General features: G+C 50.0%; 1 protein-coding gene across 1 annotated transcript in view; it reads left to right on the top strand.

Moving 5' to 3' along the window:
• LOC122371366 (acyl-CoA:lysophosphatidylglycerol acyltransferase 1-like) overlaps positions 1-8,507 on the top strand; it is a 35,830-nt gene extending 27,323 nt beyond the window's left edge. Inside the window, exons 3-8 of the mRNA XM_043347636.1 lie at positions 3,678-3,883; positions 5,032-5,246; positions 5,679-5,815; positions 6,248-6,375; positions 6,700-6,866; positions 7,198-8,507. Coding sequence (XP_043203571.1) covers positions 3,678-3,883; positions 5,032-5,246; positions 5,679-5,815; positions 6,248-6,375; positions 6,700-6,866; positions 7,198-7,476 — 1,132 coding nt within the window. The 3' untranslated portion in view covers positions 7,477-8,507. The remainder of the gene's footprint in view (positions 1-3,677; positions 3,884-5,031; positions 5,247-5,678; positions 5,816-6,247; positions 6,376-6,699; positions 6,867-7,197) is intronic.
• Positions 8,508-14,875: the final 6,368 nt, after the last annotated feature.

Raw genomic sequence — 14,875 nt, 5'->3', positions numbered from 1 at the left:
TTGGGAACGCCCAACGGTGTTGAATGGCTTTGTTCACGAGACTATGATAAATTGTGACATGACTAGGATTTAGAGAGCTTCAACAACGGACTAAGTGATTGCTTTTCGTCGTCTTGTCTGATTGACTATTCAATTACGAAAGTTACCTGTTACCATACATCCATGGGTTTCGTCATTGGGTCTCTAGTGGATTATTCAATTAAAAAAGTGGAAATATGCCTCTGTCCAGGAATAGCACAAAATGGTTTGGTCCAAAAGGAAGCGTGTGGTTTGGGGCTACATGAAATCGGGACGTGATGGACTAATATCTAAGCATATGATCCCTGATCAGTGATTATGGTATGTCGTATGACCCCGGATCTTAGTATGCTAGTGTCATGCCGGACTATTGCACGATGCCTCACTTATGGGAATGATTGTTTAGTTGATACATGATCATTGTATGATCTCTGACCGAAGAGATACATGAATTTAATCGATCACGTCATCCCTGTAACCCTGAGTGACACTCCTGACCTGACACGCTGTTGACCTGTCTGTTACTCCCCCTCTCCCCACCTCTCCCCACCTCTACACACCCTCACACCAGTCACCTGGTAACCAGGTGCCATCGATCGCCCTTCCAATTACAGGTGTCCGCGGCCGGGCTCCCACCCCACCTTCCAGTGCCGCCGGACGTGTAACAGGTGGAACCGCTGACCCTTTGTCGGCGCTGAATGGCGCCGTTACCGCCGTATAGCGTGAATGGAACTGCTCTTTGAGGCGGCTGCACTGCATTTTGACGAGTCTATTACGGCTGGTGGTGATGCTCTCAGGATAGGGCTGCAGTGTTCAGATGGACTGCGCTATTGAGTATTGTGGTATTGGCATCCACCGAGGCGTGCTGCAAGCGCGAACTCTGCTAGCGACTATGGGTGCATAACGCTGCCTTTTTTGGTATTTCACTATTTCATGGTGTTGCATTTTCTCATTGCCATCGATGTTGTGTGCACAGTGCAGCTTATTAGTAAAAGGTCAATACACAGTGGAATAGGACAGTGTGAAAAGAAAAAAGTTACCGAACGTCTATTATATTATATCAGTGACGGCATTGTGTACTGCACAGCCGAAGCGTGAACACTGTCCTTATGATGCTGCCTGCAGCAGCGGTCGATAACCTATCCTCCGTGCGAACTGGAACCGTTAGATAAGACACCACCGCGCCGGGCGCCTGGAATATTTCATCATCATCGTGCCTGACTGAAAACTTTTCGCCTGCATCCACCCCGTTCCAAGGAAGCCTGCTGCTAGTCTCATCGGTCATCGCACTTTCACCTCCCGACTTTTGGAGAGTGCCTGCAGTTGCGATTGCAAGCCCGGAATTACCGGCGAAGGACCGGAAAGCCCGGTTATTATAACCTCAGCCCAAAAACTGGGCGGAAGCGGGTCAGAATCGGTGTTGTTGGAACATCAGACTCCCACTGAACCGGACGGGTGTCGGCCCAACTGCATGGGATCCGTAGAAATTGTATATTCGTATAAATGGTGTTTATAAGATCTCATATATGGCCATGAAATGTACATAGAGATATTATACACATTATCTATGCAAGATAAAAGTATTGGGGTCCACCGGCTTAGTTCCGACTTATCTGATTGGGCGGCTTTCACCGAGGGTCCTTCCCGGGAGCGTTGTGTAGCAGATGTTGTCCTGTGCTGTGGTTCTCCGTCCGGATCCTCTGCCAACGTTCCCCACTGGCTCCTGAGTCCATGTTATTCACAGACGTGACGTGACGTTCTGTTGGCATGCAGCTAACATGCTATATGCCACGTAACGCTCTCTGGATCTCTTTGATACTTGAGCGAATGATGATATAATGAAATATTTGGTTTAGTAACGGCCTGTGTGCCGAGGCCAAGCTGGTCCGGTTTCTTGATCAGTGGGTTACAATCTATAGTCACCCTTTATTACATCGGAAAAGACGAGTGATGGTCTTGAAACGATCACGGCCCGGCTTATCGTTCGCCACCAGTGCTCGACAACAACTCAAGTGATTTGTTGTCCGACATGCCGTCCCTGGAGCTTCAGAGATTCACTGCCGACTGCTGGCCTCTGTCATGATGGCAGCGTCATTCAAATTGCGCTCATTGTTCTGGCCTCTGTTTCTGTGCGCTTTTATAGATAACAAAACACAGAGAAGAGCCAGGAGGCTATGCTCCGTAAGTTATGTAAAGCTGATTCAACCCATGGATGTAATCAATAATTCAGCGAATAGCATCGGTGTGAGTGAAAGGCGACTGGCAGGTGTTCGTACTTCCATGGTGCATGAACGGAAAGCCTCCAAGTGACCACCGACACATTTTGTGACGGACTATGCTGTTTCAGCTATGCATTGTTGTTATTTTTGGGTAGGAAATGTTTACCATGCATGCATTGGCTATTTTACGATGCCTTAAAAATTTGTTTTCAATGAAAGACATTGCAACTGAAGATTGAGGCAGCATGGCCTAATTTAAACCTGGGTCATAAGTTTTCACCATCTACTGCGTAACGCCTGCTCTCTCCCTCTCCTTGTAAAATGTGGTCGCATAAAAACAGTCCTTGACCAGAAGCGCACACTGAACGTCTATTTTTGTCTGGTATTTGCGTCTGCCAAGTGCCATTGTACGGCGAACGTACGCAAGCAGGTACTCAACTTCTTATTAGGTACACTCGGTGAACGTGGGTGGTATAGGCAGGCTGGGGATTGTCAGAACACTCAGAGGTCACAGGACTTGTGAGATTAGCATCCTTCTCTTCTCGGTCGCCGTCGTGAGCGTAGTCCCAGTTCGACAGTCCAAGTGTGCGGGCGATCTGAGCATCCAGGCTGGCTAGAGAGGTAGCCAGTTACGGCTGACCCATCGTCCGCAGCAGCGACTCAGTCAGTTTAGGTCAGACCTGTAGCTGCAGCATGACAGGTCCCGGGCCACGATTGGCGCTCATCATGTTACTAATAAGGTGATGAATCCATCTAATGGTGCTTTACGGGACCCGTTTCTTGTCGGCAGTTGATCACGAAAATGACACGGAGGATGAAAGATCGATTCACGCAATCAGCGTTCTCTGTGCGGGATGATCTTATTTTTGTGTGACCTCGTGTTGCACAGGGTTGACCTTGCGTTACGTAACGGTCACCGCGTATTATGCAATGAATCAGGTCGCCTCGCTTTTGCGAGTTTTACGTAAGGGACATGTATTATGTCATCATTTGAAGATTAAACGTGCATCATTATTTGCATTTTTTTCTGTGCAATGTCAATGATATCGTAGGAAGCACGCCTAAAATTTGAATGTGACGGTGTATTTTATCATTTTATATAGCCTGTCAAAGTAAATAATAGATCATTCTCATTAGCTAAAAGCTTCACTGTCTTTTTATTGCACTACATCAATGCTGAAATGCTGAAGAGATTTTGTTTTCGTTGCTCTATATGTTATACCACATGTCTACCCAAAAGTCCTTACCAATACTGTTGACGAAATTTGGGCTCAAAGCCACATCTGCATGGGGTAGCGTATCCTTGATTCATTGTTTTTGCATTGGCTGCAACGCGATCTTTATGAACCAGTGCCGATCTTAGATGTCGTACGCAACCTCTCACACTCCCAATAACGCACTCAGTGCATTATCTCACCCTCCTTACCCTCTCCCCCGCAGGTACGCGCGTGGCGCGTGGGGCGTGACGCGCGTGCTGCTGTTCCTGGTGAACAACCTGTACGCCATCCCGGTGTACCTGGTGTGGATGGCCATGCTGTCGCCTCTCAACTGGCTGGCGCCGGCGTTCTACTGGGCCATGGAGGGATTCCTGTTCCACAGTCTGGTGCTGTTCGCCGGAGTGCTCAGCTATACGGCTGGGTTTGATCGTGAGTATGGTGGGAGGGGACAAAATGGGAGGGAGGGGATCGTGAGTACGGGGAGGGGACGGAAGGAGTACGACTGTGAGTACGGCGCGATGGGGATAGGACGGGAGAGGGGTACGGCGAAAGGGAGGGGTTCGGTAGTGAGAGGGGTACACTGTAGAGGGGAGAGGAATGTGGGGCTGAAAGGAACGAAGAGGAGACCCTTGTTTGATGTTTGATGTTTGAGCGTTTTGTCATGTGTATTGTGTAGTGGCCTGAGAGGGGCCGGGATGGTGTTGTGGGCTATTTCTAATTGTATGTACCTTTTGGCTCGGTCACTGCTCAGTAAACCAACAGCCAGTGTTGCGATCTTGGCTAAAATCGCTATCTCGTGCTGTCTTCCCATCGTTCGTGCATCTCGCCGCCATTCACACCTCATGTCGGATCTGTAACCCCGTGAGAATCTCCTGTCCTCCCAGAGCGATTCCCACAGAGACCTGTCAGCGGACTGTTGGCCCTGCATATAACCAGAGACCGGGCCGTGCTGGGGGCGCGGCGTGGCGCCGGATGTGCCGACTTAGCCCACTGTCCGACCACAAATAGCGCCTCCTGTGTGTGTCAGTGACGGCTGAGTCTGCCACTGTTGTAGGGATGGAGTGATGAGAGGAATGTAGCGGGGTGGGGCGGGTTCCACAATGCGGGGATGTGGCTACCTGGACGGTCAGCCACGTCAGTCGAATACTCGCATAGAGATGTTGTTAGAGCTAGGGGTGCACTTTTGCTGGCAAGTTGATAAGCTGGTTAGCTGTTTTGTGTTAGACGAATGGCTCAGTTTTGACGTCTGATATCAGCTTCGAGGTATCTCAACTCTGTTGCTGGGTGACTCGATTTCCAACCTAGAATCGGAACACTGTTTGACTCTTGATTCCTTCTGATAGTATAGTGGTTTAGCTGGGTGACTAACTGACTCGTACTCTGACAGTGGTGGAGCTGGGTGACTCAATCTCCGACCTGGAGTCGGAGCGGTGTCTGACTCTAACTCCCTCCTCCGGCAGTGGTGGAGCTCGGTGACTCAATCTCTGGCCTGGAGTCGGAGCGGTGTCTGACTCTGACTCCTCCTCTGACAGTGGTTGAGCTGGGTGACTATCTGACTCTGACTCTCCCTTCGGCAGTGGTGGAGCTCGGTGACTCAATCTCTGACCTGGAGTCGGAGCGGTGCCTCCTCCTGGCCAACCACCAGTCAACCGGCGATGTCCCACTGCTGATGACCATGCTGTCCGCGCGCCGGAGGGCCGCCGACAATGTGCTCTGGATCATGGACGCCATGTTCAAGTGGACCCATTTCGGTATGGTGTCCCAGGTCCGAGGAGACTTCTTTGTAGAGTCGGTGAGTTGAAGGGTTGGAGTGGGGTGATGGGTAGGGGTACGAGGAGCCAGTGGGAAGTGGGGAGTAGGAATAGAGCGTGGGAAAGGGATTAGGGACTGGAGTGACGGATGGGAGAGGGAGCTGGACTGATGCCACGCTCCAGGCAATAGAATCATTGACGAAAACGAGTTTTTAGTGATTTGCTTACTGTCTGATCGATAAGGGTCTTGAGCTGCTTCTAAGAAATTCACAAGTGCGACAGTGTTCAGTGTTGTACTACATCGATTAGTTTTCAGAGGACCCTACTTGATCATGGTTTATGCATTTTGAAACAGTAGCAGAACGCAATTTTTGTCACATAAAAGTGCAGTGCAGCCTTTGATGTGCCTGAGATCAAAGCTACCCGCCGAGCAACACTTTTCATTAAACTGACGATGCAACATTATTCCACAGGGCAAGGAAAAGCGTGACAAGTCAGTACAAGAGCTGCGGGAGCAAATGCCGAGGAACTACCTCTCGCTGGACAGGAAATGGATCATCCTGTTTCCAGAGGGCGGATTCCTGTGGAAACGGAGGGCAGCCAGCCAAAGGTGGGATATTGCGATCACTTTGCAACTTATATTTGGCTGTGTTTTCGAGTACCTAATGAGTGACTGGTTAAACTTTTTATGTCAAGATACAGACAGTAGCTTACTAAGCACATTTCTAGTGCAGTAAATAAACTTTACTTACTGCACTCAAAATCATGATTCATCATTCGATATGCCCATCGAATAAAAGTCCTAGCCGCCAAGTTCTCGGAAATTTTGCAAGCGTTTTGTGTTAGTGAACGTGAATGTATGTAAACATTCAACCTATATGAAGTTTTAGCTTTAAGACTCATCGGTGTGCTTTGGCTCTAGTCACCACCTGTACTTGCAGTTCTCGTTCACTGTGGTTTTGGAGCCGTGCTGCCACCTGCCAGTGAGTTAGCGTATCAGCGCTTCATCTTGTAACCGCCAGGTGGCACTGTGTGTTGTCAGGTTCGCGGAGAAGCAGGGTCTGCCTCACATCCAGCATGTGACTCTACCTCGGCTGGGGGCCGCTCAGGCTGTGCTCGAAAAGCTCGGACCGACGGCAAGGGGCAAGGAGAACCACTGCAACGGGCATGGTACGTGAGAGGGATTACGAATACGGCTCTCGGATTTCGGGGGCGTGCTTATTGACTCGACAACGGACAATTTGATTGCGTTGGTATCGCTCTGGCTTTATTGTAAGATTATCACTTTGGATTTCGAATCGTTGTTGTGATAAGGAATAAGCTGATAGAGATGATGCTGTTACAAAGCTGAATTGCTACAGTTAAAATCGCTTCCTTTCTCATTCCCACTCTGTCACTTCACCTGTTCATTTATGTTCAATGTATTTCTCAACTTACGACGCTCCCGTGCCTCCCCCTATGACGTCCTCTCTCCGCCCTACCTCTGCCCCTCAGGTGACCAAAACGGAGCGGGCAGCGCGCGGCCTTCCCTCCGCTGGGTGGTAGACGTTACCATCGCCTACCCCGAGGCCGACCGGCCGCTGGACCTACTGGCTGTGATGGCCGGTAACCGACCGCCCTGCAACGTGCTCATGTACTACCGCGTCTATGATATTGACCAGGTGCGTTTTATGGGGTGGGCGAGAAGGGGGACGTGTGAGCTGAAACGGAAGAATCTAACAACAAAGTATCTACCTTTCTTGTAGCTATACTTGAGTGGAACTGTAGCCAGCTTGCAGCTGCATAAATGATCACACAAGTAAATGCACTCGGCATTGATTCCGTAATGTCATTTGATACTGTGATAGGCTGCTGCTTTTTAGTTAGGTTTCGATTCCCTGTCCGTGACTTCAGTGGACAAATCGGTGCGGCCATATCCCACACCCCAGTGGACATATCCCACATCTTCCTCCCGACTGACAGCATCTCACCCTCCCCTCTCCTGCACCCCAGGTGCCGACAGACACGGAGGGTCTCACCAGCTGGCTCTACAAGCTGTTCATCGAAAAGGACGCCGCTCTTTCGGAGCACTACCGGACAGGCAGGATGCCGGAGCTGCCGGGGGGCCGGCGGCCGGACGACCAGCCTTCCCCTCCGCCGCGTAAACTCCGCCAGGACCTACTCGAGTGGGCGCTGCGTCAGGCGTTCTTCCTGGCCTCTGTGGTGGTGCAGTGGCGAGCAGCGCGCCTGCTCTGGGGCTGGGTGGGCGCCGCGGCCGCGCTGGTAGTGTGATAGAAAACTCAGACTGACCTGGCACTGAGGGAGGTTTGGTTAGGCGGAGACGTAAGGGCGACAGGGTAAGAGTCACGGACTCTGACACCGACTCCCGGCCGGTGGTGTCGTGTCAGAGAGGCGGTGGGGTCCTCAGAACGGCGTCGACACTGTCGAGGCCGACGGGCCGTCGACCGAGGCGGCTGTGACGAGAGTCTGACCGCTGCTCCCCAGACCAGTCACCAGGGGGCGGTCAGAGCCACGGGACGCACTAGGCCGCGAGGTGTGTGCAATGCGGCGCTGTCCGCCGCGCGGCTGAGGAACTTCAGTTGTGTCGCTATTCGCCGAGTTCAATGTTACGCTACCGGCTGTGTGATAAGCCTGCGTGTGTGTGTGCGTGTCACAGCGTGAGCTGTTTCGAAACCGCGTCTTCCTGGCGGCTTCCTTCCCCAAAAGCGCCGCCGACCGCCTCAGCTCGACTGTTGACTATACGAGCTTCGGCTGAACTTTGGCTGCTGTCTGTGCCTGAGCAATGAGCTTACTATCGGAGCTATTTACACCATAGGGAAAGAAATTGACAATGCCACGCACAGCAGTCACCGAGCCTGGTAGCTGAGTCAGCTTCCCGTTTTCCTGATTGTGCTCCTCTGCCGGCGCTTAGCAGTCTCTCCATTACTGAAATCAGTGATCAGTCGCGACTGAGACCCTAGCACTGGCCCCTGTCTCTGGCCTGGCGGGGAAGGAGCAATGTTTGAGTGATGTTAGCGTTAGTTAGCCGTGTGTGCCGGTCACGGGTCAGGGAGGTGGGGATGCACGGTTAGCGTGGCCGCTCTAGTCGTTACTGTGAGAGTGCTGAGCCGTCCAGTGGGAAGGGTTAGCCGCTCTGGAGTGCCGTGCGGACTGTACCGAGCCGTGACTTAGTCACTTGTCACACGGCAGTGTGGCGACGGAACAGAGGCGAGCTCGGAAACATGTGATGTCTGTGTGATGCGGGCGGGATGTGACGGTTGGCCGGCAGTTGGCACTTGCAATTACACGGAGTTGACTTTAAATCATGTTCTGTATGTAATACGACTCTTGCGGATATCTGCTCGATACTCCAGAGTCCAGGAGCCCTTGGTGACGAACAGCAAACGAGAGCTGAATCGCTGGAGCCTTTCTAAATATTACATATCCTACCCAGCCAGTATGACCTAAGTGAAGGTTATCTTAAACCCGGCTGGGCCCGGGAGCAGTTCCGGGTAGTTCCAACCACCGCAGCCCGAGGGGGGGGGGCATTTTACGCAACCCCCTGTATAACTCCGTAAATAAGGGAGCTACGGAAACAAAAGCGGTAGGTACAAAACGAAAGGTCTCTACGAGGCGATTCTAAAGTACCTACCTAAAAATTGTTACCGCGGGTCGATTTTCAAGGTCAAGGTCGAAGGCAAAAACCATCAAATGTGTAGTGATCTCAAAGTGAGCGTTTTAGAACATAGGCGGCGGAACGGGGAGGGGGGGGCACCGTGTCCCCCCCTAGATTTTGGCATTTTAGCATGAGTCCTATGGGCGTTGCATGGAAAAATGGGACCAAAAGTCGGCAGTGCCCCCCTCGCCGGCACAGGCCATTTTGCGTCCTTCGAGGCACAAAGAGGGGTTGGTACGACCCCCCCCCCCTCGCGTTTGGCCCCTGATTGAGCTAGAGCTTCGCGGAAAAAAGGAGCGTGTTGCCCGTCACGAGAGGAAGCCGATGATATCCAATTTTAAGGTCCTAGGTCATCTGGTGACCTTCCAGGTGAGGTCAATGACCCGAAAATCGGGAAAATCGGTACTTGTTAGGAAGTCGTAAAGTGTGGCTGCTATGGGGGTTTTCGGGATGCTGATCACGAATATTGTGTTCGTTTTGATCAGAGATGATGTCTTTAAGCATTTAGACCAGGTCGAGTCAGGTCAGGTCAACCGGTAGGGGTCGTGACGCGTATTCGTGATACGTGTCAACCGCATCTGATAGTTTCGTAACATGTTACGAACAGGGATGCGGAGCCGTGGAAATTTCAGACGGCTCCGGCTCCGGCTCCGGAGAAAAAAAAATCGGCTCCGGCTCCGGCTCCGGCTCCGGGTGAAATGTTATGGCGGCTCCGGCTCCGGCTCCGAGTAAAATGGTCCGGCTCCGGCGGCTCCGGCTCCGGCGGCTCCGGCTCCGACTCAGTACATCCCCTATGCAATCAATTAAATACGGGTGGAAGAAAAATTGGATTGGTTATACGCGTTACTCTTTGCCATGACCGGCTCATGACCGCGTCCCCGCGCAAACGCACCTCGGAGAGAACTGGCAGAACAAAGGACTAGGAAGCGATGGCATTGGAAACGCAGTCGCCGCGAATCGGAGTTCACTGAACCATCGTAAGCTGACACCCGTCTCGGCAGAGACGGTGCTGGGAGTCGCAGTCCACTGCACTGGCTTGAAAACAATGGCCGTCACCTGATGACCGGTCCTCATGTTCTGGGGATGCAGTACATAGACGTGGGGGGGGGGGGAGGAGCAGACAGGAAGTTGATTGCGTACTGTGGGATACTGGGGATATTCGTTTTTTTTTCATTCACTTGATGGCCCATGACGTAAGTACATACCATATGTTTCACTGCCTTGTACTGTCAAACCGAACTAGGTCAATTTTTTTTCCTCTTCAAAAAATAAAAAGGAGCCGGAGTCGCCCCCTTTTTTGGCGGCTCCGGCTCCGGCTCCGGCTCCGGCTCCGGTCTATATTGTTTCACGGCTCCGGCTCCGGCTCCGGCTCCGGGCAAAATATGCCGGCTCCGGCGGCTCCGGCTCCGACTCCGGCTCCGGCTCCGCATCCCTGGTTACGAAGGCACCAAAACTACTTCGTAAATGTTCAAATGGTTGCTAAAATCGAAATCAGCTTCAAAAACTAGCCTAGAAACATGTAACACTCGAAAAAGTGAACCGAGGTCATCAAATGTCAATGGTCATCAAATGTCAGTGACCTGACCTGACCTTCAGTTGACCTTGACACCCACCCTAATGCATGGGAGCAACATCATATCACATGTTTGATCGCTTGAAACCACGAAAAGACTGCAAACGCGCGGCTAATGCGAGCCGACATACGCCGAATCGGGATTCCGGCCAAACATGGTCTCGGAAAAGAGCATGGGTGTAGGAGCGCCAAAAATATTGGTGAAGGATGTCACCTGAACCTTCGGAGAAGGTGCAGGACCTTACCGCAGTGGGGGGGGGGGGGATTTCGCCAACTCCTGTTTTTTTTCTCGCAAATGTCTCACGCCATTATCATCTAATTAACGTCAACTTTTCAGTACATGCCTAAAATTGAATTTTTAGGTATCCAAGCATACCTTTGGATACCTACCAAAGGTATCCACCATCCAAGCATACCTTTGGAACCTAAAGGTATGCTCCACTGCATTTTTTCGTGACCAAAGTCTTACAACTTTCCCACGAGTAAAAACAAGCCAATTTATTTCGATATTCACGGCATTTACTGAGACACATTTACACGTTTACCAACTTCAATACAGTTTTCGGCTTTACTGTATGCCTGGCCTATTCAAATACATTAGCCAGAGGGGTGTGGTAATAACTGGTGTAAGCAAATTGACCACGGTCAAAAACGAATTACCAAGTCAACATTTTGGATGGCCTCGTTCAAAAACGGCTAAGAGCTTCGGTCTAGACAATTATTTTATCGTTGGCATACAGTAAAATACATACAAAACTCGGCCGGTGATAAATTTTCAAGACCTCAGTCCTTACAGATTTTTGAACTCGGCCTTCGGCCTCGTTCAAAAATTCAGTAAGGACCTCGGTCTTGAAAATGTATTTACACCGGCCTCGTTCAGTATTATATATTACTGTATGCCTGGCCTATTCAAATACATTAGCCTGAGGGGTGTGGTAATAACTGGTGTAAGCAAAGTGACCACGGTCAAAAATGCATTACCAAGTCAACATTTTGGGATGGCCTCGTTCAAAAAACCGCTAAGAGCTTCGGTCTAGACAATTGTTTTGATCGTTGGCATACAGTAAAATATATTCCTGCCCGGGGCCGGGATGATTCAATAAATGTCACCGAGGTTTTTTAGCGAAAACTCCGAGGGCCGTTAGGCCCGAGGTGATTTTGCTAAAAAAAGCGAGGTGACATTTATTGAATTCCCGGCCTTAGGGCTGGAAGGTGTTTCCCATACCTGCCAAAAAGCTCACAACTATATGATAGTGACGTCAGCAGCCGTGTGGTTCAACGTGTTTAACCACACCCCTTGAACCACACGGCTGGTAATATTAAAGCATTGCATTAAACTTTGAAAAGTGTGGTACAGTGCACGTGGCGTTTAAATGCCTGGATGTCTCGATTTAATCATGCAATGTAGCAGGTATGGGAAAATACATACCAAACTCGGCCGGTGATAAATTGTCAAGACCTCAGTCCTTACTGATTTTTGAACTCGGCCTTCGGCCTCGTTCAAAAATTCAGTAAGGACCTCGGTCTTGAAAATTTATTTACACCGTTCAGTATTTACGAGCGAGCGAGCGCAGCGAGCGAAGCGAAGTCTTTTCAATATAAGGGAAAAATCTCAGTATGAGCGGCCCGGCCCGGCCCGGCCTGTAACGCTTTTGAGAGGCTTATGTCTCAGCAACCGCTGGACCGATTGGCTTGCGGTCTTTTTTGCTGGGTAGCCCCATCCCTTCTACCCCGTAATTGACTACTTTTGATACATCTCAGTGACCGTCGTGGCACGTACCACGTGAAAAGTCAAGGGTGTTCAAGCAGTTTTGCAAAAGTAATGATTTTGAGAGGCCCATATCTCAGCAGCGGCTTGAGCGATTGTCTTGCGGTAATTTCTATAGGGTAGCTGCATCCGTTCTACCAAAGGTCGGATACTCTTGATCTATGTGAGTGACCCCCACTGCACGTGCAAAATACAAAAAGAAGAGGTGCCAAATTTGTTCCCATTTCAGTAACTCGGTAATTACTGGGGCGATTTCGCTGAAACTTGGCATACAAGTAAGCACCCACCAGGCAACGCATTCCCATGTGTTGCGGTTAGGGTGCTAACTGCACGTGCGCACGTGCAGGGGGCGTTTCCAGATCTCGAGAACGGCTGGGCCGATTGCGCTCAAATTTGGTACACGGTTGGGGACCGGTTAGTAGGGTGCCGTGCAAAAGTCATTTTGGACCCCGTTTGCACGTGCGCACGTGCAGAATGCCGCTTCCAGATCTCAGGAACGGCTGGGCCGACTGCGTTCAAATTTGGCACACCGCTAGCGACCGGTTAGAAGGGTGCTTTGCACATGCCCGTTGAAAGTACCCTCTCGCCCTTTCGCACGTGCAGGGCTCACTATCTCGCTCGCTCGTTCTTCGCCCAAAAGGCGTTTTACTGGTATATATTACCTATCATTTATTAAATGGCGTGAATTGTGAAAAAGGTGGGCATAACGCTTCATAACTGAAAGGATGGGGTAATTGGGTACCTGTTACCGTTTTAGCCTTTTTGTTCATCCCATTCGGCATTGCTTTTCTTTTCTTTTTAACATTAGATCGACCGTCGAACCCAGTCGTTTCAGCATTGGTGAAGACCCTCACCTGCATTGCTCAAGATTGGTGAAGGATCCTTCACCAATCTAAAACTTTGGTGAAAGGTATCCTTCACCAAAGAGATACGTTGCTACACCTATGGAAAAGAGGTCACAGGTCAAAGGTCATTTGGGTCAGGGTCATGAAAGTTTCAGGGTAGGTGTAAAATTGATCAATGCGAGGGTACTAAAAGTTTCGTCGCGATCGGCCGCTTTTTACGCGAGTTATTCGCGAAAAACCTTAGGGGGCTTGCATCAACCCCCCTCCCCCCCCTGTGCCGGCGAGGGTTAACCCGCGCCCCGTAGGGGGGGGCGAAACGCCCCCCCCCCTGTCCTTTTCGGTCGATATCTCCTTAACGGCTGGAGATATCGCCACGAAACTTTCAGGACCCCTCCGGGCATCAATTTTACACATTGTGACCAAAAAATTTTTCCAGAGGCTATGATAGGTTGGCCACAAATGACGTCAGAGTGACGTCATGTTCTGTCATTTTCGACCGAAAAAAGACCTTCGCGAGAAGACCTGTCAGGACTACAGCTTTGAAGATACAGAAAAATGATCAAGACATAAAAGGTGTAAAATTGACAGGGCTACAAAACTGCAATCTCGAATTTTTGAAATTTTTGAGTTTTGACCCCGAAAAATAAAAAAAGCATTTTTTTGGATATATTCGCCAAAAAATCCAAAAAGTTTTTTGAGTTTCGAAAAAACCGGAATATATGTGATAGTGCCTACCGTCTTCTATCTACATACCAAATTTCAGATCGATACCTCGTTTTTTGGCCAAGTTATAGCGAAAAAACTGTTCAAAAATGATGACGTCAAATTTTCAAACTCAATTTTTGGCAATTCTAGAACTCGTAGAGCAAAACGAAGACCACCATTAGACTCCCCGTGACGAGCTGCATCGAATCGATACCCATTTTATGCAAAAATATCAACTTTGAAATTTGACCTAATTTGACCTGACCTTGACCTGACCTTCACATAAACGTGACCTAGGCTGGCCCCAAAGGCTGCCTAACCCACATAATCGCATTTGTCATGTAAAATGGACCATAAAACATGTATCACACGACACATTCTGTGACCCCCGGTGACCTGACCTCGCTGTGACCTGACCTGGTATCAGTGACCTCAGATAGCAAAGTATGTGTTTGACGAACAATGTACCATCGATGGTTTTCAATAAATTACCAATTTACTCGCTTTCACAGCACATTTCTTGAATTGCCTGTGAACGGTGAAAATCTGACCTTTGACCTGACCTGTGACGTCATCGGTTTGACCTAGGTCAATGAAATTTGGTCACAAGGTAGTTCCCGGGTGGGGCTATCGAACGCCGTTTGAATTTTGAAAATCGGCCGGTAACTTTCCGAGATCTTAGGGGGGGGCCGAAACGGCCCCCCCCCCCCTACGGGTGGTAGGGTCCGCCGGTAGCCCTACGGGGCGCGGGTTAATTGAAGGTGTTCCGCCGCTACTGTTTTAGAGGACGGCATGATGCGTGAAGCCTGCTAAAAATGGGTGTGAAACGAAAGAAAAGAATCGGAGGATTCCGAAAGGCGAAAATGTGCTCCAAAGTCCAAATGAAAGGTCAATGTGAACTTCCGAATCAAAGGTTGAGCATGACCGCTCCATCATGTCTTTATCAAAAGTTATCGCCAGGCACGTAGCTAGGATTTTGCTCAGGGAGGGGCCACAAGTCGCGGCCAAGGGTCGTACCCCTCCAAAAACGGAAAACTCCTCGATTTTGGCCCACTTTTGCGGGTTGCAGCTTTTTTATTTTCATTATTTATTCAATTTTGTTTTATTTTTCGCCTTCAGAGGGG

The sequence above is a fragment of the Amphibalanus amphitrite genome, unplaced genomic scaffold (genome assembly GCF_019059575.1).
Source record: "Amphibalanus amphitrite isolate SeventyFive unplaced genomic scaffold, NRLGWU_Aamphi_draft 001236F_arrow, whole genome shotgun sequence".
NCBI classification, from domain to species: Eukaryota; Metazoa; Arthropoda; class Thecostraca; order Balanomorpha; family Balanidae; genus Amphibalanus; species Amphibalanus amphitrite.
The sequence above is the reverse complement of the archived record's forward strand: the minus strand, read 5'-3'. Positions and strand labels throughout refer to the sequence as shown.